Below are 22,868 nucleotides of genomic sequence, written 5' to 3'. Positions count from 1 at the left end.
GGGGCCTGTGTGAGTGGCCGGGCAGAAGCCTGAACAAGGGTAGGCAGGAAGGGGTCCCTGGGGGCGGGAACTGCCTAACCTTTTGTCAACCTGGATGAAGGCAACACTTGCAGGACTAGGCCGAGCTCAGGGCGCTCACCGCCTTCCTAGGGGAGAGGATGGCCACACCCAGCCCCAGGGGCAGGTGGCGGTGTCACCTCCTGACAGGCAGGTTCAGGCTAGCTGGGACCCGTGGCTGAAGAATCATTAACCCTGAGGCATGACCAAGTGCCGTGGCCAATGGGCACCTCCAGGTTGGGCACAGCCTCTCCCAGGCCACAGGTGAGTCGTGGACGCTCTGCATGAGGTCCTGGGAGGGGCCCGGGGCAGCACTGCGGACACAGCACCCCCTCCTGGCCCCACGGAACCCCTCAGAGGGGCAGCTCCGAAGTGTTATTCCAATGGGGAAATTGAGGCGAGGGGGAAACTGCCCCCAAGCGGGTTCTCTGACCCACGCATGTCTCCCAAGTGGGTGCTCAAAACGCCCTGCAGTCTCCTGCCCTCAGGCTTGGCCTGAAGCCCCTGGGGAGTTGGCCTCGGTTAAGGGTCGGTTGAGGCAGGATTCCACCCACTCCCAGGCTCTGCTGCAAACAGGCTTGCCCAAGGGAAGGAGGCTGACGTCCTCAGAGCAAGGCCCTGGCTGTCTCTGGCCACTCCGATGGCAGAGCCACCCGCACTCAGTGAGGCACCAAGAGGCCTGGAGCCAAGGGTGGCCTCAGCCACGGGGTGACCACCACTGGAAGCCTGAACCCAGCACTCAGTCCCCTTGCCCTCAGCCCATCCTGCCACCCTGCCCAGGTCCCAGAGTGCCCCCCAGGCCTGAGGAGTGGCTGTCATCCCAGCCCTGTGGGGCCAAGTGCAGCCAACCCCTCCCACCCTGGTTCAGGGGTAACCACCCCCCCCAGCAGCCTGAGCGGGGGGCTGCACTGCGGGCTCCAAGGCCACCTCATTTTTTGGGCCAGTGCTATGTCTCATATGACTTTAAAAATGGCCAATAATTTAAAACCAAGAGTTTCCTACCCAAATCCCATCCCTATGGGCAGGTCGGGGCTGTCCGGCAGGTGCTCAGCCAGGTGTGCAGACCTCAGCAGGAGCAAGCCTCTCCCAGGCACGGCCGCAGCCCGGGGCCCCTACCCGCCAGAGAGCCCAGCCAGCACTCCACACACAGCAAGCTGCACACTGTATTTTTCTCAGCGGCCACCAGGGGAGGACGTTTCTGTGTGTCCTGGCTCTCTTCTCTCGGTGCCCCTCGCAGCCAGCAGCTGCCCCCGCTCCCGTCACAGTAGGTCCATCCGCCATGCCCAAGCTGACCTGGCCACACGGTGCCAGCAGCTCTCACTCCCCCACTCCCTGGTGGAGCGGGTGACATGGGTGGGCGGGGCCCGCCCGGGTCCCAGGGACCCTGAACACGAGTCCTCGAGCTGGAGGCTACTCCAGAACCACGGTGCCGCCCACGGCTTCCAGGGCGGCCTTGATCTTCTCGGCCTCAGCTTTGGCGACGTTGGCTTTGATTTCCTGGGGCAGGGACTCCACCAGCTTCTTTGCCTGCCAGAGAACAAAGTCGGAAACGTGGGGCTTGGACTGGCGCAGCCAGGCACACCCTCAGCGGCCAGCACCGAGAGCCGTGACCAGCACCCACCTGGACAAGGTTTATGCCCTGGATGTGGTTCTTGATCTCCTTGATCAGCTTCACTTTGTCTACGGGCTTGGCCTCTGTCAGGCGGACGGTGAAATGTGTCCGTTCTTTTTGTTTGGGGACATCTTCTTCTGCCACCTTGGGGAGCAGAAAGAATGGGAGGCCAGGCAAGGGTGGGGTGAAGCCAACACCTGTGCTGTGGGGCCACCATCCTGGAGCCCAGGGGCTGAGCAGGCAAAGCCCCGGCCGACTCCCAGCTCCTGACGGCCCCGCAAAGCCTGGAGTTGGAGGTCACGTTTCCCGGATAGTCTGTTTCCAAACCAGTTGGTGCCTTTTCTCCCTCCTCTGCTAACCAGAGCTCAAGCCTGGCTCTATTACTCAGAAACGCTTTGAAAACGTGCTTCTTTCTCCCAAGACTTGACTTCCTTCATCCCTTAGAAACCGTAATTTATGAGAGAGGAGAGACACCAAAACTGCTTTAGAAACAATGTTACAGAAAAGCAGTGTCCACCCCCCTCCTCAGCCAAGCCCAAGTGATGCATCAATGAAAAACTGACAGCCACTTGAGCCCCCACGCTCACCAAGGGACCCACAATGGGACAGATGGACATGCCAGTGCCTGACCAGCACCAGCTAGAAGGAGCTGTGTCCGAGCAGCCCGGGGCAGGCCAGTTTGGCCCTGCTGCCTGGTTACGAACAGCACCCCGCTCGTTCTCAAAGGGACAGCAATCCTGCCCAGTCTCACCCAGAACGTACAGCCTGCATCTCATCAGCCTTGGAAGTGAGTGACCTTCCCGTTCCCGGGGCACAGTGTCGATGCCCCACGGCAGCACCTTTGCTCTGGAATGGGGGACCCTCCAGGACCTGACTGGCTCCCTCAGCAGGGGACACAGCCAAAGGCAGGGATGTGACGCCATGGCTTTGGGTCTGCTCGTTTCCTCGCAGAGACCCAAACTGCTGCCAGCCACCCCCACCACGTCCTCTCCTCCCCTGCGTCCACGTCAGCCTCCACCTGGAACCCCAAACACACGCTGGCCTGGCGGCCCTCGGGCAGCGCCTGGCTGTGCTCCTCTACCCACCCCCAGTCTTACCTCCTCGCTGAGCCCTTCCTTGAAATTCCACCCCCCAGTCTTGAACTCCTTCCTCCTTTTTTCTGATGTCTAATGTAATTCAACTATTTGATACAATTTTTTCCTTTCTTTTTCCTGCTTTTCTCCATTACAAACGTGGTCTCCGTGCGGCAAGGACTTGCACGTCCTTGGTAGGGAGGAGGTCCCGGAGACTGCAGGGAGCACCATAGGAAGCACGCACAAATGTGCGAGGCGCAGAGCCGGGGATGAGGGCCACCAGGAATGATGTGGCTGCCACGTCTGTAGCCAGAAGTGAACTGGGCACCACACAAATGCCTCTTTCTGCCCAGGACCCTGGCCCGGCTCACCTCAGGGGCTGCTGCGGCGGGGACAGCACCAGGCACCACACCACCCATAGGCATGAGTCCCACATCCTGAATCTTCAACGTTTTCTGCAGAGACACAGGACAGTTTCAGTAGCCAGTCATTACACCCCAAACGTGCTAACACAAAACAAGTGTGCTGTGGTCTTTGCACTTGGGGAAGCACACTTTTGACAATTTACCAAACTCCCAAAATACACCAGGAAGAAAACACAGCAGCCCCTGGGCCTCACTCCTGGTCCCTGGTCTGTGCCGTCCTCTTGATACCTTCAGGAGCTCGTTGAGGTCCGAGATCTCTAGGAGCGTGAGGCTGGCGATGTCCTGGACCAGCTGCTGGATTTTGGGGGGATATTCCTTGGGCGCGTTATCCAGTGGTGCACCTGCCAGTGCCTCACCCCTCCGATGGCCGCTGCTCCTCATCTGTCGCACCGCACAGACACCTGGCATCTGTAGCCTAGCCCCCCATTCAAACAGAGCCGTCAGCCCTGGAGAGGAGGGGAGTGCACAGAGATGGGCGGGGGGCCGGACAGAGGCCAAGGGGGTAGGTGGAAGCCATGAGCTCAGTGCGGTGATCACTAGGGTTGGGAACGACCTAGCTCCGTGGTCCCAGCGCAGGATTTTCAGATCTCTAGGGGTCCACAAGGATAAAGGAGCTCCCAGCTACGATAAATTCCCCAATAAATCTGAGAACCCCACGTGATCATTTGCAGTAATACCACCCCAAACGCCAAGCCAGCGCGGTAACCGCTTGGGCGCACTTCGCAGCGCAAAGCCTTCCAAGCGAGGGGCCTCGGCCGCAGAGCGCCGCCTGCACAAAGGGAACTGCGCTGCGGAGGAAACTGCAGCCCGGAGAGGGGCGGGCCTCGTCAAAGGTCATGCGGGGCCGACTCCCGCACTTTGCGCGGTCCGCGCGGAACTGGGGTGCGCACCGGCAGGCCCCCGCCCCACGCGGCCGGCGGGACCCTCTTACCGGGCCGGCCCGCCACCCGCCTTCGGACCGGGCCGCCCAGGGCCCGGCCGCCCCCACCCTGCCAGCCGCCGTCCTGGCGCCCCAGGGTCCCACAGTACCTGGCGAGGCGGAGCGCGGCGCCCCGAAGCCCGAGACACGGCCCCCATAGGGGGCGAGCGGCCGCTGGCAGCATCGGTGCGCGGCTGGAAGGTCACACGCGGCTCCCCAGAAGGAGGCGACGCTCTAGCTGCCACAGCCGCCGGGCATTCGAGTTGGGTAGGGACGCTCTAGCCGCTACGACCGCCGGGTATTCGAGTTGGGGAAGGACGCTCTAGCTACCACGGCTGCTGGGCATTCGAGTTGGGGAGGGACGCTCTAGCCATCTCTCGCACTCGCTTCCACTCATCCCGAGATTACCCAGAAGGCGGCGCGCCGCGCAAGCGCAGTTGGGAAGGACAGCAGCGCGGCTTCCACCGGCTGCGGGGTTGCGCCCCCTCGCTGCCGCCGGGTCCGGGGGCTCCGCGCTCCTGGCTCAGTCCGCGTCTTCCACAGCTCCTGGTGCCGGCCGCGGCACGGTCCCCTATCTCAGCCCAAGTCCCAAGCCCACAGGTGGCTTACTGGGGAAACCCGCCTCCGCCTCGGTCGTCGAAGGTTGGCTGTTGAGGGGCGCGAGGCGCGCTGACCTCGGCACAGGGCACCCAGGCCGGCCTCCCGTCCGAGGCAGTCTTAGCTTCGCCGCGGGCCGCGCAGGGCGATCGTGGCGCCTGGTCTCGGGGAGGGAGAAGGCAGAGCTGCGGCGTGACCAAGGGTGGACTCCCCCCTTCTCAAAGCTGGGGGGGTCCCCCGCCCCCCCCCAAATTCATGTTGAAACCCCACCCTCTCTGAGCAAACACTATTCCTTCTTGAAATACTTTTTATTATCATGGTTCCGTTCTGGGGCGCTGGAGGAGATGACAGCAGAGAAGCTAGAGATGCCTGGGGCCTCCCCGCTTGGCTGTGGAGGGGTCAGGAGAAGCCCCAGAGCCTAGGCTGCGCTGGGACAGAGGGTCCCACTCCAGCCACCCCTCGCAGACCCTGACACACCGGCTGGGGGCTCCCCCCCTTGGAGGTTGTCCTTTTCTCCCACCTTCCCTCCCCGAGGCCCAGCCCTGGGGAAAGAAGTCAGAGACCAACTCAGGGACGGCAACAGGCTGAGGACAGAAAGGCAGGAGGTTCAGGGTGAGGCCCACCCTCCCCTTGCAGGGAAGGGGCGCTATGGGCAGTAGAGAAGAGGGTGGGAACGAAGGCTAGTTAGAGACGGAGGCGGTTTGGGTGGACCTAGTGTTACTCTGGACGTGGGCTCCCAGCCTGGGTCAGTCAAATGAGATGAGCTGGGCCTCGCTGCTCTGCGCCACTGGTCCCTGCGCAGACGGCTGCTGGGCCACAGGGGGCTGCTGCTGGGGGGTGGTGCCGGGCGGTGCCATCTGTGTGGGAGGACAGCAGGCTTAGCCACTGGTTCTCTCTTCCCGGGCCTCAGCCTCCGTCTTACCACCCCCAGGGAAGACATTTGTCTAGAACCTGTGCTCAGACCCAAGGGAGCTGTTTCACATTTGTGATCAACAGCCACTAAGTGGAGCTCCATGGCCTCTGTGGGAGCTACGTATGGACCAAGTAAATCTGCGGTTTTTATTTCCACAGATGTGGACATATGTGCACATGCGCGTCTGCCTTTTAAGACTATGACCGAGGTGGGCGCAGTGGCGAGCACGTGTAGTCCCAGCTACTTGAGAGGCTGAAGCAGGGGATCCCTTGAGCCCAGGAGTTTGAGGACCGCCTGGGCAACATAGCGAGACCCTGTCTCCAAAAATAAGAAAGACTTTGATGTCCTAGTTGTGTCTGCTGATAAAGGTGCCTCAGGTATAAACGTCTCCCCATGTGAGCTGGTGCCCACTGGGGTTGGAGGCCCACCCATACCCACGAGGCCTGAGGCTGCCCAGTCAGTGCCATGGTGGGGGCACCCAGACGGCTCACCTGCTGATACACGGGCTGCTGCCCTGGGACGTAGGGCTGAGGGGGTGGCAGGGATGCGTCCTGGCTCGGGAGGGTGGTCATGAGATTCTGTGGGGTACAGTGGAACCCGTGTGAGGAGGCGGCTCTGTACCCAGACAGGTGGGGCCGTTTCTGGGTTAGAGTGATCAACAGCTGACCACAGAGGTACCCAGAAGAGGGGAAGGGCCAGGGCTGCCTCCTCTTGCCCCAGCAGGGCCTCCAGGTCTCCTTACCTGCATGTTGTAAGGCTGGTAGCCCATGGAGACTGACTGGCTCCCCATGTAGCCCATGGTGCCAGACTGCGGAGGCTGTGAGATGGCTGGGAGGCTCTGCGGGGCCTGGGAGGCCACGTTCTGCAGAGAGAACCGGTGCGATGAGAAAAGGGGCTGGGGGGGCTGGCCAGGGCAGAAGGGGGCAGCCTTGCCCACGTACCTGGTAGCCTGGTGTGGGAGTGGGCTGGTAGGATGAGTAGGCCGGGCTGGCGGTGGGCCCAGCCTGGGCCTGGGGGGCTGCCTGTGCCCCAGCAGCCCCTGCCGGGTACATGTAGGCACTCACCATGCTGGGATCTGTGCCAGATAAGACAAACGAGATGGTTCAGCACATGAGGTAACAGGGAGGACAGCGTGTCCTTCTCTGACTTTTCCTTTTGGTTGTGACTTCTGGAACCAAGTTCATGTTTCACATTCACAAAAAAGAAAAACTAACAAAGATGGAAGGAGGATCCTAAAATGGAATGAAACCAGAAAAAAATGAACCCACTGTGTTCCAAATGATGTGTTCATGCAGAAGGGGGTGGGAGAGCAACCCCAGTCAGACTCTGACTCCAGGGCCTCGGGCTACAAACACCAAACTAGTCAGGAGGCAGGTTTGCCACGGACGCCCAGGTTAGCATTCCTGGAACTACCTTCTTAGCGGTATTCTAGGAATGAGCAGAGGAGGAAATCCACCGAGTAGAGCGAGGGAAGAAACTGCTGCTGGACTGCGACTGCAGGTGTCAGAACAGACTCACGGTTCTCACTATGTGTGGACAAACGTGTGCGCGCACACGCACATACATGTACCCACGTGTGTTTGTATATACATATGCATTTGCAAGCCCTGAGAACCAGAAAACATGAACACACCTGGAACCCAGATACTGGCTTCTAAACACCACCCTCCGTTAGAAGGAACCAGGCTCCTTGGAGAGACGGCTGGTTCCGGGCTGAGCACGCGCAGGAGGAGCACAGAGCACCTAGCCCAGAAAGTAGGAAGCACCCAAGAGACGCCAGCCTGTGTCAGAGGCGGAGGAGCCAGCGGGCAGGGCGCCCACAGGCCACACCTGGGGCAATGTGACCATCAAAACAATGACAGTAAAGGACAGTAACCTTTTGAGTAAAATAAGAGCCATGAGTCCACACCGATATAAATGGTAATAAATAGAAGAAAAGCATCTCCTCCAGTGGGAAGACAATGGCAGAACTAGGAAGGTGTTGCTAGCTATTTAGCAAACATTGTAATTAAGTAACATTTAGCAAAGAAAAAAGAAGCTGAAGCCCGTGGGCGAGGGCTTTAGGGGCACTAGACTATCTGCCAGACACCAGGGCTCTGCCATGGACGCCTGTAGATGACAAAGGGAGACGCGGGGTTCACGGTGAAGACACCAGGCCAGGCAGGCCCCACCTCAAACACACACCCAGGACTGGGACGAAGGGATGCCCTGTGGCTCCCCAAGGCACACGGTGTCACTCCGGGCCACTAAGGCACAAAGTGCAGCCCGGAACGCGGCGTGCAGACACCAGACGGACCCACATGAGGGCAGCCCGGCTGACGGCCACGACGCTGAGCAAGGCCCACCATCGTGGGACACAAAGGCAGACTAAGGAAAGTTTTAGATTAAAAGAGACAACCGAGGCAGGACAGCTCGATGTCACACACACAACAGGCTTTCTGTAGGTGTGGGGCCTCACGGGGACAGTCTTCGGGGGAGACAGAGCCCTCGTGCCTCCTGGTTTCAGGAAACGTTCACTGAAGCTTCCAGGGCGAAAGGCCCTCACGTGCCACTTACTCTACAACAGTTCAGGCAGGGAGTGCACGACACGCGTGTACATGTGAACACAAAGAAAGGAAAAAGCAAATGTGAAGTGTTCACGTTTGGGGGATTTGGAAAACTCTGTACCACTCTTACAACTTTTCTATAAATCAGGCTAAAACAAAAATTAAACCGCAGTGATCTGGGGCTCATCTTGGCTGGCGCCGCCCCTCGGCCCCCGCCCGGTGTTACCTGCTGCAGTGGCGGGCATGCTGGGGTAGGCGCCAGTGGCGGGGGCGGGCTGGCTCATGTACACGCCGTGCATGGGGGAACCCTCCACTGAGCCGGCTGGGCTGAAGGTGCCAGGGAAGCTGGTGGGGCCAGCGGGCTGGTAGAGCACACCCCCGGCTGCAGGCATGGCTTGGAGCTGGGGACAAAGGAGAGACAGCGGTGAGCGCTGGTCCTCAGGCCTGCAGTCCCTGGGCAGGGTGCAACGGACGGCTCGTGCCTGGGCGTAGGGCAGGGGGAAGGCGGGCATCTGGGCGCGCATCTGCACGGTCTGCTTCTGCTGCTCCAGACGCAGCTGCCGCTCCTTCTCCTGCTCCTGCAGGCGCTGGATGGCCAGCTGCCTCTGCACCTCCAGGTACTCCTGCGCGGAACAAGGTGTAGTCAGCCAGCGGTGCCTCCCCTGCCCACCCCCAGCCTGCAGGCGGTGTGGCCACTGCACCTGCTTCTTCTGCCGCATGATCTCCAGCTTCTGGGCCAGCTGGATCTGGCGCTGGCGCTCCGCCTCCTCAGCCGCACGGCGGAGCTTCTCCCGGTGCTCCTCGCGCAGGGCACTCAGTGCCCCCCGGGCATCCCGGATCTGCGCCAGCTTGTCCTGCAGACCCTCGTAGTGCACTGCAGGCAGAGGGCAGAGCAGCCCTGACCACTCCAGCAGGTGCCGAGGAGCTCCTTGGTGTGGATGACACATGGACGGGCCGCCCCACGCTGGGCCTCCGCCTCTGTGTGCTCAGCCTTCTCTAGAGGGCACTGCTGGCCTTGGGCTCTGGGGGAGGCGCACACGGTCCTGGGCTTGGAAGGGCATGGCCACCACAGGGACCTCCTCCCGCTGAGACCCTCTGGAGCAGCCCACGGCCTCAGCGAGGCACGCACAGGAGCCTGGCTCCCTCAGAGCAGGCCAGGGCCTTGCATTCTGGGCACCTGCAGGACTCTGCTGCTCGCAGGGCAGGGGCCCTCCAGGGACACGGGGCACCTACGCCTGCGCTCGTCCAGCTGGTTGAGCAGCTCCAGCAGCTGCGGGTGCATGCCGTTGATGGACTGGAACAGCGAGAGCACGGCCGAGTCGTTGGTGATGCTGCGCCCCCGCATGTGGTTGCTCTTCATGCGGTTGACGAAGGTGGTGACGGCGTTCTGCAGGGCCTTCAGGAACTGCTCGTGGCTCTCCTCCGACTCCCCGTTCTGGTACTGCTGCTGGGACACCAAGCGGGGGCTGGCTGAGTGTGGCCAGACCCCCACCAGACCAGCCTCCCCGGTGGGGACCACTCTTGACAAGCCTGGGGTGGACAGCTGAGTGCTCCTCACGTCAGCTCCACCGGGGGGCACAGAGCACCCCCATTCCACAAACAAGGAAACCCAGGCAGCGGAGGCTGGGCTCTCGTCCACAGATGCAGTGCTGGCCAGGACGGAGCTGGCCCAAAGGCCCTCCGCCTGGTGACGCAGGGCTGCCTCCCTCTCTAAGGCCCTGTCTCTGCCTCCCACAGCCACCAAAGCCCAGAAGCCGAGGAAAGGCCAAGGACTCATACGGGCAGTCTGGGTCGCGCTGGAACATCTGGGCCTACATTGGTTCAGAGAGTGGCCAAAAGCCCTGGACCACAGCCCAGCTAGATGGGTTCTACTGTGACAGGCCACCACGGGCATGGCAGGGCCTCTGGCCGGAGGGCCGCTCTGGTGAAGATGCCATGCTTTCCCCAGCTGCGGAGGGAGCCCCGCTTACCTCATTGAAGGGGCCCCCGGGGGAAGCCACGGGCTGAGAGTCGGCCTCCGGAAGGGGCGTCTGGAAGAGACCAGAGGGCGAGTGGGGCCTCGGCCTGTCCTACAGCCGCCCCTCCCAGGGGACGGTGGTCTAGGAGCACTCAGAGCGGTCCTCTCACCTCCACCAGGCTGGCGGGGGCTGCGTGCCCCTCCGAGGGCTGCGCAGCTGGCTCCGTCAGGGGCACAGGCGCAGATGGCGTGGGGCTCTTCCGAGCCTCCTCCTGCTTCTTCTCCCAGTAGTTGCGGTTCAGGTACCTCGCGAGCTGCACAGCAACAAGCAGGGTCACTCCCCAGGCCACAGGCAGCCAGAGGGCAGCGTCACACACTGGGGCCCTTACCTCGGGGTCGATGTCCTCAGCCAGAGGTGCTGACGAGTTCTGGGGAGACAGAAGGTTTGGAGGGGTCACAGGCCGAGGAGTGGCAGCCTGGCTCAGCAGTCTCGTGGGCAGGGACTCAGGTGGCACCAGTAATGGTTGGCCAAGGCCTCGGCCCCTGCCTGGGTGCCTGCCTTGCTCTGCGCTCTCCTCTGAGCAGGCATCTTTTCTCCTCCGCTAGATGGCGCGGGTTCAAGATCTGAGAAAGGCCGTGGCATCGCCGTGTGCCACGAGGCTCCCAACTTTGCTAACAGACCCAGGCAGGCAGGGAGGCTCCGCGCGGCCAGTGGGTGGCAGAGCTGTTCTGAGCTCTCGGGCCCAGCTGAGCCCTACAGAACTTGGCAATGACTTTCGAAACTTCTGTCCCTGGCACCACTACCTATGAACAGGCAGTGTCATCGCCCCCTATTTTACAGGGCGGGGTTGAGGTGGATCCCCCAGAAGGCGAGTCCTTCACTGCCCGAGGGGTGGGCAGGACGTGGCAGAGGCAGGTCTGTCAAGCAAGACGCCTCCCTCCAGCCTTTCCCGGGTCCTCAGTCCCAGGGGGCCTGGAGCCCCCAGGCTGCACCCTGCCGTCTACACACACAATGGGGCAGCCCAGGAGACATGTCCTCCCCCCGCCCACCCACCGAGGCTGAGCCAGAGGGGGGCTCACCACAGGGGACGAGTACAGGCTGCTGGCGGGCGGCGCTGAGGAGGCCGCGGGCGTGGGGTCTGCCTTGGGGTACCCGGTGTATGTCGACTTCTGTCTCTAAAGCACAATTGCGAAGGGGTGTCAGGGGAGCACACAGCATGGGACCAGGCCAGAGCCTCCGCCCCCCAACACTTCCAGGGAGGCCCTGGGGTTTCTCTTCCGAGGCCCAGACCCCACCAGGCTCACCAGCCTCTCCTTCTCCTCGGCCTCGGACTGCGACAGGGCCAGCGCCAGCTGCAGCTCCTCCTCCTCCTGCAGAGCCGTCTCGTCCCTCTTGGGGGGCAGCTGAGGAGAAACGGGGCTGGGTGAGCGTGGGTGAGGAAGGCCCAGGGAGAGGCACCCACGGGCTGGGGGTTTGGGTACCTGGGACTGCTGAGACAGGGGGCTGGTCAGGTACTCCGGGGGCAGCTCACTGGTGGAGGTGGCCTTCCCTTCCGCTTTCCTGGAGGCACAATGGGATGTTGCAGGTGACACCACCCTGCCCGCTGCCCAAGTTCTCAGCCGTATCACCCAGGATTCCCTCTAACTATCCCCATGGAGCAAGGATGGGGGTCCACAGGCCACGCCCAAGAGTAGTGGGATGGGAGTCTGGACCCCCAAACCATCCACAGGGCCCCATTCGGCCTAAGCCACTGTCCCTCTCCTGAAAGAGAAGATTTGAAGTAGCCACTGAGCCAGACTGCGGGGGTGCTAGGCAAGCCCTTCCTAAAGCACTCAGAACGCTGACCACAGAATCTGCACCGTGTGGCCACCAAGGGCCCCCTGAGGAGGTGCTGGCAAGGGCAGCGACACCTTTCGTGACTGTGGAGCCAGAGGTTTCTAGAGCTCCAAAGAGCCCACAAAGCTTACCCCTGCAGAGCCCCACAGCCCCCTGGGCCCACATGCTCACAGCAGGGCCAGAACTTCAGCTCAACTGTGCGGACCTCTAGGCGGGGCTGCCTGGGCTTCCCTTAGCCTCTCCAGCCGATGTGCCGGGGGCCTTCCTAGGTCTGCAGGCCTCAAGTGCTGTGGCCAGGAGAGGCGGGAAGGTGGCCTCGTGGAAAGCATGGTGCCCTCCTGAGCGCCCAGACCCCGGCAGAGGACTCACTTGTTCAGCTGCTCATAGCAGGGCTCACACACGCGCACCTCCTTCTCGATGCCGAACTTGGGGATGGTGGAGTACTTGGAGGAGCACTTCCCGCAGAAGATCTGCCCACACGCCCGGCAGTGGTGCTGAGATGAGGCAGGGCAGGCCCTGTCATAGGTGCCAGGGGTGGCCCTGCCACGCCCACCCGGCCCAGCCCAGAACTGCCCTGGACAATGCTGAAGCCAGGACGGGGTGGGGGGGGGTATAGGGAGGAGGAAGAGACCCCTGGGAGGGACACAAAGGCCCTGGGGAACCTGGACACATGACTGGTAGTCTCAACTGCAGCCACCGTGTTGGGGAAAACAAGGTAAATTAAAAAGAAAAGTCCCGTGTTGAGAAAAAGAAGATAAATTAAAAAGAAAATCAAGCAAAAATATACACAAATTTTGCTGAAAAAACGAGCTTCTGAGTGTACAGTGGGTCGCATTGAGTCTGCTCAGACCCCACCCGGGACCCCCGTGTTCCCACCCGCCAGCCTTGAAGTGCTGTGGTGGGAGCGGGACAGCGACAGTGGCTCAAGGGGTCAGAGTCTGGACGAGCCAAGTCACCTAAAGACACAGGCCACTGGGCCACGGCAACACACAAGAGTGACTGGCAAGTACCCTGGCCCAAGTCCGGAATGTCACAGTCCCTGGAGTGAAGCCGGCCCCGCCCAAGGCAGTGACATCAGGCCGACTTCAGGTGAGGGCGCCGACATCACCACCACCGAATCCCACGTTCCGATGCCACATCACCACGCGGGTGTGAGGAAGACTCGCTTCCTGAACCACCCGAAAAGAGCAGGGCCACGAAGTGGGGGCAGCGGCCTCAGTGACAGCAGGGGGCCTGGTGTCTGCCCAGCTGTGTGTGAGGGTGGCAGGGACGTAGAGCAGATCCCCCAACCCCAGGGAGGGCACTCACCTTGCGGGTCACCACCCCGAACTGCACCCTGCAGCGGTGGCATTCCTCGGCATCCACCCAGTCAGGGGCCTGGGGGCAGGCAGAGTCAGGACCACACAGCCCCACCCCTGCAGCCACGCTCCAGAGGTGGCAGAGCCTCCCACCCCGTCCTGCAGATGGGAACGAGACCCAGAGGAGACCCTGGCACGGGCAAGATTGGCCCGAGAACTTCAGACCTGAGGAAGGGGCCCTGCACAGGACTTCCCCGTCTGAGATGAGACGTTTAGACTTCCCAGTTCGGGGCACGTGTAGGTACTTAACTATGCGAACGTACTAGGCACAGCCCAAAGGCACCTTCAACCATGTGTCCACCTCAACCTGCAGCCGCAGCCGCAGCCCCACTTTCTGCCCCAGAAACATCAGGCATCCCAGTCTCTGGGGGAAACCACTTCCCCCTGGCCCCCAAACAAGCTGGACGCCCAGGGCTCCCCTCCTGCTTCCTCACAACAGCTGGACCCAAGGTGCCCCGCAGCCAGCCCGCCACGACACTCACTCTCTCGGCAGCAAACATGGCGTCACTTTCCTTGAATTCCGGAAAGACGTGTCCTGGAGAAAGGGGCTGCGTCACCACTCAGTCCCCCCCTGGGCTGCGTGAGACCTTTGGGAGTCCCTTCCTGACACCTGGCACCCGCCTCCCCAGACCAACCCACAGAAGGACACCCGGAGCCCCAGGGCCAGCAGGCGCCTTCTGAGAGAGCAGAGTGACCGTGCTCCCGAGTGAGGGTGTCTCAGGAGCAGCCTCACCCCAGGCTGGTGTGCCCCCGGGGCCTGTGCCCTCAGTGTTGCGGCAGATGACAGCCAGCCCTCGTGACCTTCTTTCCTAAAATTTTGTCCCCACCCCATCACAACACCTCCCGAAGCCCCAGCAGCCTGGCCCTCACCCTCTGCTCTCCGGCCAGAGCTCCCTTGCTCCTGAGAACAGGGGCCCTGAGCTTTCCCTGAGGCACAGATCCCGTATAAATCCCATAAAACTTTGGACCCGCTCGTCAGGTAAGTGGACATGAGCGTGTACAGCCTCCGCATGTGACGCCCTAGGGTTTAGGGCCGGCCCATGGCAGCTCACGGGGTTCTCAACACTGGCCCTGTCCACCCGCACGGGCAGGTTCCCATCTCCCATGGCAGGGACATGTGGCCCACCAGCGCCCCCCGCCCCTGCCCCCTCTCCACACTCCAGACCCGTCTCCAGGCAGAGCCCAGGCCGCAGAGGGGAGGAGCCCTGGCCCTCTGCTCGTCCGCTGCCCAGGCCCGAGCACCAGCAAAGACCTCCACATACGCCCTGAGCCCACTGCCCCTCTCCTCACCCACCAGCTCTCCACGGCCACCTCAACGGCCAGGAGGAACGCAGACAAGGGGCCCCACACACAGCTCGCTACCTCAACCGGACTAAAACCCACCCGTGACTTGCTGCTGGGCTCAGGGCGATGCCCACCTCCAGCCCACAGCTCGGGAGGCCTCAGAGAGCGCCCAGCCCACGTTCTCCCCTGGACACCCGGCCCCAGGGCCTGACCCCCTGAACACACTCCGAGTGCGGTGCTGGCCCATCTGCACACGCCGTCCCCTCGACAGGCCTTCTCTGACTGCTCACCCTAAACCAGCCCCGCAGGGCCCACGCCACTGTCTGAAACGGGGCTGTCAGCCGTCACCGTCTGCCCCTGCCTTGTGGGCCGTGAGGTCCGGAAAGGCAGGGACACATCTGAGCTGGCCCTCCCTCCAGATGTGGTCCCTGGCGCCTGGAACACCGCCTTCCCCACTCCCACCACCACTCATGGGTGAGGGCCGGCCACACCTCCCAGCCCTGTGTCACTGTGCCCACCGGGTTTCTCTCTGCCCAGCAGTTCTAAGCCTTGGCATGGGCCCCTCACCTCTGCCCTGACTCACCCTCCACCTTCATGATCTGGTAGGTGTCCTGGACCACCTTGTACTTGGGCTCGTTCCGGAAGGCATGAGCCCAGGCCTGGATCAGGTATAGGATCTTGTTCCGGACATTTACTTCCACTTGTCTCTGCAGAGCAAGGAGGAGGTGAGGATCACAGGAGACTCAAGGTGTCAAGGAGAGGTCTCAGCATGAGCAAGTGGCTGGCAAGACCCCATGGCTCCAAAAAGATGAGGCTGGCAAGGCCAGGGCAGTCCACACGTGGGGCGTGGGGGCCAAGCACCAACCCGTTCACAGGCCCCTGAGTTCGATCCCTCATGCTTGTCTACACTCACTCAGGGCCAAGATTCTTCTCTAAACCCTGCAAGAAACCAGGAGGCCTCCTGGAGCCAGACCACGCCGAGTCTCTCCGCCTACAAAAGTGCATGTTTTGCTCCCTCTCCCTACAAGCCTCTCCAGCCTCTAACCGGCAAAGCCAACCAGGCCCCACCAGAGGAGCATCCTGCCAGGGCTGAGGACGCACAAGTGCTGCAGGGCCACCCACCCCTCCTTCGAGTCACGGCCTGGAGAGGCAAGAGAGCAGCCGCTCCCGAAATGCCTCCAAATGCAGAACGGGTACCCTCGAGCTACCACCAGGTCAGTGCACAGGCCAGCCTCCAGCCTGGAGCTCTCTCAGGGATGCCGTCCACACACAATGCTGAGGACAGCATGGGACAAGAGGCTGCTTCAAGGAGACACCAACAGCAGCTCTCGTGCTGGGGTGCGAGTTCATTTCCACGCTCTGTCTTGTCCATTAGGGGCCCCTTTCCTGCCCACAGAGGACTGGGCCAGCTCAGAGAATTCGAGCAGGAACCAGTCAAGTGTGCCAACAGGAGAAAAGGGCCAGGCTCTAGTACCTTCTGTCTTTCAGCCAGAAGACTGGCCAAGGTCACCAGTCAGGGCCTGTGAGAGGCCCAGATGTCAGCTGGGATCCCAAGTTGGGCTCCCAGCAGCATGGATCCAGGGTAGTCTCCTATGACACCAAGGCTCAGCACACAGGTCGAGGGGAGCAGCCTCACCTCATGGGATGCCTTGTCACCCCTGCCCTTCCACCACCCTGGCTGCATCAGCGCCCACATCACAATCCCTGCAGGTGCCCCCAGGGACAATCTCCGGAGATCTGGAGGGCTCTTCCTCCTCAGCCAAAGGGGGCGTGACGCTCACTCTTCCAGGCAGCTTCTTGCTTTGCTACCTTCCCTCCTAAATGTCCCTGAGACACACCTGAATTGATGTGCACCCCCATCCCTCCGAGGCCCCTGCCTGTAGGACCTGGCCTCAACCCTCTGGGCCTCCCCCCAGGCCTCTGCTCACACACAGCAGCCTCTGCCACCCGCTCTGCCCCCCGAGTGAGCGTCCACTGTCCTTCAAGATTCAGCTCTGAGCCCTCCCTCCTGGAAGCCTTCCCAGCCCCCAAGACTGAGTGTCTCCTCCGTGCCCCAGACGCAGCACCCTGGCCGGCTTCTGTTAAAGCCATGCCCTCGCCAGACTGGGACTCACGCACCCGATGGTACCCAGGTCTGAGAATGAGCCTGTGTGGCGCAGGGGCTATCGACACCCACCTTCCCGTCCTCTGCCATACCCAGCGCTGTTCTCGTGTGGGTGGCTGATAAACATCCCAAAAAGCAAACAAGCCAGCCCGGGTGACCACCCACCCCCGTCCCCGCCTCACTGTCCCGGGGAGTGCCCACCTTCAGCAGGTCCTTCAGCTCCTCCATGGTTTGTTTGTTGGCCACCTCGTCATGGACCGTCTGGCCACAGTTCTTCACCACAGACTCCATGACCTGCAGACCCCAAGGAAGGGAAGAGTTGGGCAAATGGTCAGGGCAGGGCCCCTCCTCCTAGACGGACACCTCCCCGTAAGGCAGGACTCCCACCGGCCCGTCAGCCCACCCAGCCTACAGGGAACCCCAAATGGCGGCTCTGAGGCGAGCAGCAACTGTGCTGCACATGCTCCCTCCAAGCCAAGATGAGCAACGAGCTCTGTCTTCAGGAGTTGGCTCCTGGTTACGGGCTGGAGAAGCAGCCGCCGTTCCTGCCCCGTCCCTCCCTCAGAGCGACCCCGCTCCTAGGCAGCACTGCTCACGTGTGCGCCCAAGGCTGGGAAGGCACTCTTCTGCTGTGTGCCTGGGAAGGTGGGCAAAGCCAGGGGCCTTACTCATCTTGGTGCTGTCCTGACTGTTTGGGGGTGGGGACCCTTGAGGCTGGAGGCCAGAGGCCACTGCAGTATGGGGTCTGGTTACCTCCAGGGCATACAAGGCCACGTGTGGGTTCTTGTCATTGACTTTCTTCTTAATAGAATTCACAGCATATTTTGCTCTAAAAGACAAACAGCATTAATAACAGCAGACAAAACAAGTGAAAAAACAAGCAGTCTCAGCAGCTCAGATAAGAAGTCTTCCCCCATCTTGGTCCTTGAGAACCCCCAAGCAGATATTAACGTAACCAGGTACCTCCAAGCTGTTTGGAGAAAAATCCCAGCACGTAGACCACACAGCTCTCCACATGGAAGCCTAGTGTGGTCAGCTGAACCCGGGAGGGTCAGTGGGCACGAAGCAACATCAGTGCACTGCAGGGCCGCCCCGGGATGAAGGGTGCAGGCCCTCCCCACTTACTGCGTGTCCCCCTGGCGGATGAGGTCGCAGATCTGCAGGATGGACTCCCAGTCTGTCTCCAGCAGAAGCTGGCTGGTTGCTTTGTCTGAGGAAGAGTATGTCGTTAAGGAGGCACAACTTGGTCTGTGACTCCCTAGGCAGCCCAGCTTAGCGGCAGGGAGACAGAGCTCCCTCCTTCCCTTTCAGGCCTTTGGACTGAATGGAAACCGCAAGAAGACCCTCCTGAAACACGCTGACAACCGTGGAAGTGCCATCCTCCCGAAAGGCGAAACAGAGTGAAGACGGTGGAGAACATCTGTCTTCCAGGTGCCACACCAAACGCTTTGCGAAAATTAACTCTTTCAATTCTCACACACTTTATGAGCTAGGTACTGTTTACATACTCTTTGCAGACAAACTGAGCTGAGAGATGGGGTCACTGCTCTAAGTCATACAGCTGGTTGCAGACACAGCCTGATTCACTCTTAAACACCAGACCTCAGCTTCTTCTCAACAAAGGACTCTATCACCTGGTCCCTCAAAACCCCTGGTCACTCAGCTGTTTCAGCCCTTTGATGAGATCTTAGTGAGGGCAAGGGTTGGGGATGGAGTCCAGTCCTCTGCTTCAAGTGCTGTGGGGACCAAGGCAGCAGAAACCTCCTCCCAGTAGGCCTCTCCAGCTAACACCCATCCTGCCACATCACTGCTGCCTCCCACAAATGGGCTCTGAGGGGGCCACTGCTCCAGCGCCACACCATCTTCCCCGAAGACACAGACACCAGCTAATGAGCCATGTTCGCTCTCTGAACTGACTCCGTAGTTAATGTCTGGACTGATCCCTGAAGGCTGAAGCATCCCACAAGCCTGAGATCTCAGCCTGCGTGTTCCCAGAGCAAGAAAGGTCTCATCTGAGGTCTCCTCGAAAACCACATTTAAGAAAAATGCACCCAGAGCGCCTATCCCCAAACCCACAGCGCACTTTCACTAAGGGGTGGGAGACAAGCACATAAACGCTCTCTTTCCCTCCTAAAACGTGTGAACTCCAGAGGCTCAGGATCAGCCGCCATGTACAAAACACAGCAAGCCCCGTCCTACTGAGCCGGGCACTCCCGGGAGCCAGCTGGGTCCCCGCGGAAGCGGCCCTCAAGGGCCCGGGCAGGACACGACCGGCTCCGCCCTTCGGGGCCCGGCGTCGGGGTCAGGAGCCCTGGGGAGACTCCGATCTCTGAGTCAGCTCCTTTCATGACTCAGGACTCGCTGCCCACTGGCCAAGGCAGGTCGGTCGACAGCGCGGGCCCGAAGAAGGTGCCTGCGAGCCAGGCGGCCGGTGCTCCGTGGACCCCGGGCTCCCAGGCTCGCTAACGCCCGGCGGACGCGGCCCCACGGCTGGGCCAGCAACCCCCGGGCCGCGGGGTCGGCGGCTGCGCGCCGGGGGACAGCGGGCCCGGGCGGCGGGCGGGCAAGGCGGCCGGCCTGCGACCCTCAGGCCCCGCGGGGCCGCGCTGACTCAACGCCGGGCGGGGGCGCCGGGCGGACGCAGGCCGCGGCCGGCGGGCGGGGGCGCGTTACCTAGGAGACGCTCGAAGGTACCGCTGCCTCGCCCCATGGCCACCTCGGACCCGGACCCGACGCCACGGGCGCTCCCTCGCTCCGAGCTGGCGCGCCCCCGACTTCCGCTTCCGTCTCCCCCCCCCTCGCGTGCGCGCGCACGTTGCCGCGCCGACCCGAGAGCCGCGAGAGGCGGGGCCTTCCGCTTTTCTCCCCCTGACGCTATACGCCGACTGGACCGCGCCAGTTGAGACGGTTAACCCCGAGAACCAATGAGCAGTCCGGAAGCGAGACTTATCCAATGAGGGAGGGCCTTGCGTCGCGGCGCAGAGCTACGGGGGCCTGGTGGAGCGAGGGGCTGGGATGTGTCTCCTCCTGGGAGCCACGGGCGTCGGGAAGACGTTGCTGGTGAAACGACTGCAGAATATCCTTCCGTGGCGGGACGGGCGGGCACCCGGTGGCTGGGGCTGGGGGTCCCCGGGGAGCGAAGGGGGCCGGGGACTCAGTCCTGCTACTCCGCTCGGTCCGGTCCTTGACGGCCCTGCACAGCTGAGCTCGCCGGATGGGGCGGGCGACCTGGGGGAGCCACCTCCGACGCGGCCCACGGTAAGTGTCCGCCTCCCGCGGGTTTCGCTGGAGTGGGTGACTGCCGCGGGTTGCAAAGAGCTTCAGGCTTCTCTACGCGGACGCTGGGATGCGGCCTCCGGAGGGTGGGCGGGAACCTCCGCTGGAACGAGCGGAGGCCGTGGCGGGGCACCGGACCCCGTCGCCCTCCCGCGCGTACTTTTCCTCTCTTCTAAGGGATTCCTTTCGGTAGTCGCCCCCAGGGCGAATCCCAGTGGTGGGCGTGGGTGCTCCGGCCACAGCCAGTCCTGGAGGCTAGGGCCCTGGATGCCTGGAAGCATCTTTAGGCGGTCCTGCCTCAGGACCTGAGCCCTTGGAGAATGGGCCTGCAGGGGTTTGGCCTCAGTGTCAAGTTTGGGCACATTGCTCTCTGGGAGTTCACAGTGGGACAGCGCTGGTATTGTTCTCATTTTGCATCTCGGGTTTTCTCACAGGTGGGCACCAATCTTACTGACATCATGGCTCAGAGAAAAATCACCATCCGAGAGCTGGGGGGCTGCATGGGCCCCATCTGGTCCAGTTATTACGGAAACTGCCGTTCTCTCCTGGTAGGTCATCATCCTAAAAACTTCCTTTAGAGACACACGTGCGTGTCTCTGTGCTGTCTAGTTTCAGACCTCACTTTGTATAGGATGGACTTGGGTTTCTTTAGCGCTAGTCAAGGAAACAGAGCCCACATTAGAGTTGCTTCCTGCTGGGCACTCAGTCTGATTTCTGGTGTTTGCTCAGTGCTGAGTTTGCCCTCAGGGCTTGCTGAGTGCAGGGTTTGTTCTCTGCGGAAAACCAACGCCACTCTGTGTTGTTCCCCTGGGTATGTCTTCATGGTTATGTTTGATTTCTACATCTCTCTGGGTCCCCTCCTGTGCCCCAAATTCCAGGATGGGGATTGATGGCCATATGAGTATGGAGACTTCCATGTAGATGAAAACAAACAGGTGGCACCACGTCATCCCATACAATGCATTTTTCTCTACTTATGTCTATTCCAGAGCCTTTTGTTTAAAGTCATTTTGTTTTTCCTGAGCCTGGTTTGTATGTAATACCCAGGGGAGGAAGTTTGACAAGGACTGTCTTTCACAACAGGGTGTTACTGATGTCTTTTTCTTCCTCCCCAGTTCATGATGGATGCCTCTAACCCCACCCAGCTCTCTGTGTCCTGTGTGCAGCTCTTGGGTCTCCTTTCTGCAGAACAACTTGCAGAAGCATCAGTCTTAATACTCTTCAATAAAATGTACGGATCATGAGCCAAGAGGGAACACCGAGGGGTCCCCAGAGAGGAGCTCGCTGGGAGTGTGGCCAGGAGCGTAGCTCCTTAGGGAGGAGGTGTGGCTGGGGGTCAGGGGTAGGTTTGTGGCAGCCACTATTCTGACAGGGCACTTCTTTAACTCTAGTGACCTGCCTTGCTACATGACCATGGAGGAGATTAAGTCATTAATCCGGCTCCCAGACATCATTGCCTGTGCCAAGCAGAATATCACCATGGCAGAAATTAGCGCCTGGAAAGGCACTGGCTTGGCAGGGGTGCTACGCTGGCTCCAGGACACCCATAGAACCAACAATTGACTGACTACAAGGCAGAGAAACGAGGCTGTCCTGCACTGTGGAGAAGAGGCAGAGGGTGGCATCGCTTGGCCTCCTGTGGTTTGTCCTTAAAAGGGCAGAATGACCCAACATAACCCTAGATGATAGGGCTTTGTGCTGAGCTGCAGTGGTGGGTAAATTGAAGCACCCAGGATATGGAAGTTCCTGACATCTGGCCTCCGAGTGAAAGGACAGACTGGGAGAAGAGGATGGGGCTGCAGGTGGCTGAGTGTCCTGCCATCCCAGAGTGGTGCTCCTGGGGTTTGTTTCCCTCCTGCCAGGAGACCCATGGGACTTTGCCTAAAGTGTGAGACTGCATGGCACCATTGGTGCCTGGTCTCTGGCCCATAGTACGTGCTCCAACATGTTCGAGCTCCCAGTACCCTGGCCATGTGTTCCCCACAGATGTGAGGTGGATGAGGTGAGTGTGATAGTAAGAAACAAGCCTCGGGTTAGAAACAAGACCCAGCGTTTTCACCAGTTCACATGTTCAGTAAACACTGCGCCAAGGCACCCACAGGGTGCATGGGTCCCCACGGGTATGGGACAAGAGGCTCAGGAGCAGCACGGGAGGTGGTGGCTGTGGTTCCCGTGTCCTGCCTGAGCTTCCCTTCTCAGCCGTGGCTGCTTGCAAGAGGGCCCTCACTGTGTTGACTGATGCACCAGTGTCCTGCGGCTGCCAGAACAAATGACCACAAACTGGACGGCTTAAAACAACAGGTTCCTCTCACAGTTCTAGAGGCCAGAAGTCCAAAGTTAAGGTGTCAACGGGACGGGTTCCTTCAGAGGCTCTGAGGGAGAGTCCACTCCTTGGCTGTCTCTAGTGGCTTAGTGGCTTCTGGTGGCTGTGACAATTCTTAGCATTCCTGGACTGTGCCTTGGAGAACTTCAGTTCCCACCTGCACCTTTACATGATCTCTCCTGTGTCCCGCTGTGTTGTCTCTCCCTGCAAGAACATCTGTCATTGGAAATGAGGATGAGTTGTAATTACATCTGCAAATACCCTTTATCCCAAATACGGTCACCTTTGCTCATTCTAGGGGTTATGACTTGGACATTCCTTTTGGGGACCACTGTGTGACTTACAGCAATTAAGAAACTCTGTAGTCCTGTGAATGGCTGTGAATTTTCTGTAAACAGTTCTCTCTGCCTCAGCTGGCAGTTTAGGCTCCTTCAGCCATGAAAGGGGGCTGTGCACCCGCCATTCCTCCTCCGCACAGAGCTGCTGGAGCAGCAGGCCCTGAGCTTCGGCCCCCTTGGGGTATGCAGCCATCCACTCTGCTTGTGAGGGGAGGGGAGTCTCTATTCAAATGGAAGGTTGTAAATGAC

At 60.9% G+C, this 22,868-nt stretch overlaps 3 protein-coding genes across 4 annotated transcripts; 1 reads left to right on the top strand and 2 right to left on the bottom strand.

The window, feature by feature from the left end:
• Positions 1–1,200: 1,200 nt before the first annotated feature.
• On the bottom strand, positions 1,201–5,319 carry MRPL12 (mitochondrial ribosomal protein L12). Its single transcript, XM_069482995.1, has 5 exons — positions 4,197–5,319; positions 3,396–3,582; positions 3,114–3,197; positions 1,679–1,813; positions 1,201–1,584 (listed from the first exon to the last, which is right to left on the bottom strand). Exons 1-5 carry the CDS (start codon positions 4,268–4,270, stop codon positions 1,468–1,470), a joined length of 597 nt encoding a protein of 198 aa, XP_069339096.1. The 5' UTR covers positions 4,271–5,319; the 3' UTR covers positions 1,201–1,467.
• Positions 5,320–5,363: 44 nt separating this feature from the next.
• Positions 5,364–19,457, bottom strand: HGS (hepatocyte growth factor-regulated tyrosine kinase substrate). Of its 2 annotated transcripts, none has more exons than XM_069482991.1 (22): positions 19,356–19,457; positions 17,808–17,892; positions 17,436–17,511; positions 16,884–16,976; positions 15,162–15,285; positions 13,777–13,829; positions 13,245–13,313; positions 12,306–12,430; positions 11,582–11,660; positions 11,405–11,503; positions 11,180–11,275; positions 10,489–10,527; positions 10,270–10,413; positions 10,113–10,172; positions 9,376–9,589; positions 8,844–9,016; positions 8,625–8,765; positions 8,369–8,543; positions 6,538–6,671; positions 6,339–6,458; positions 6,088–6,174; positions 5,364–5,540 (listed from the first exon to the last, which is right to left on the bottom strand). In XM_069482991.1, exons 1-22 carry the CDS (start codon positions 19,390–19,392, stop codon positions 5,430–5,432), a joined length of 2,334 nt encoding a protein of 777 aa, XP_069339092.1. In that variant the 5' UTR covers positions 19,393–19,457; the 3' UTR covers positions 5,364–5,429. The 2 variants fall into 2 exon arrangements, with proteins under 2 accessions (XP_069339092.1, XP_069339093.1); XM_069482992.1 differs by having other exon boundaries at positions 9,376–9,586.
• A 228-nt stretch (positions 19,458–19,685) lies between these two features.
• ARL16 (ARF like GTPase 16) lies at positions 19,686–22,645 on the top strand. Its single transcript, XM_069481802.1, has 5 exons — positions 19,686–19,759; positions 19,883–19,940; positions 20,393–20,506; positions 21,074–21,189; positions 21,350–22,645. The coding sequence occupies exons 1-5, from the start codon at positions 19,698–19,700 to the stop codon at positions 21,519–21,521; spliced, it is 522 nt and encodes a 173-aa protein (XP_069337903.1). The 5' UTR covers positions 19,686–19,697; the 3' UTR covers positions 21,522–22,645.
• Positions 22,646–22,868: the final 223 nt, after the last annotated feature.

The sequence above is a fragment of the Eulemur rufifrons genome, chromosome 9 (genome assembly GCF_041146395.1).
Source record: "Eulemur rufifrons isolate Redbay chromosome 9, OSU_ERuf_1, whole genome shotgun sequence".
Lineage (NCBI taxonomy): Eukaryota > Metazoa > Chordata > Mammalia > Primates > Lemuridae > Eulemur > Eulemur rufifrons.
Note: the sequence above shows the minus strand (reverse complement) of the source record. Positions and strands in the feature narration are given on the sequence as shown.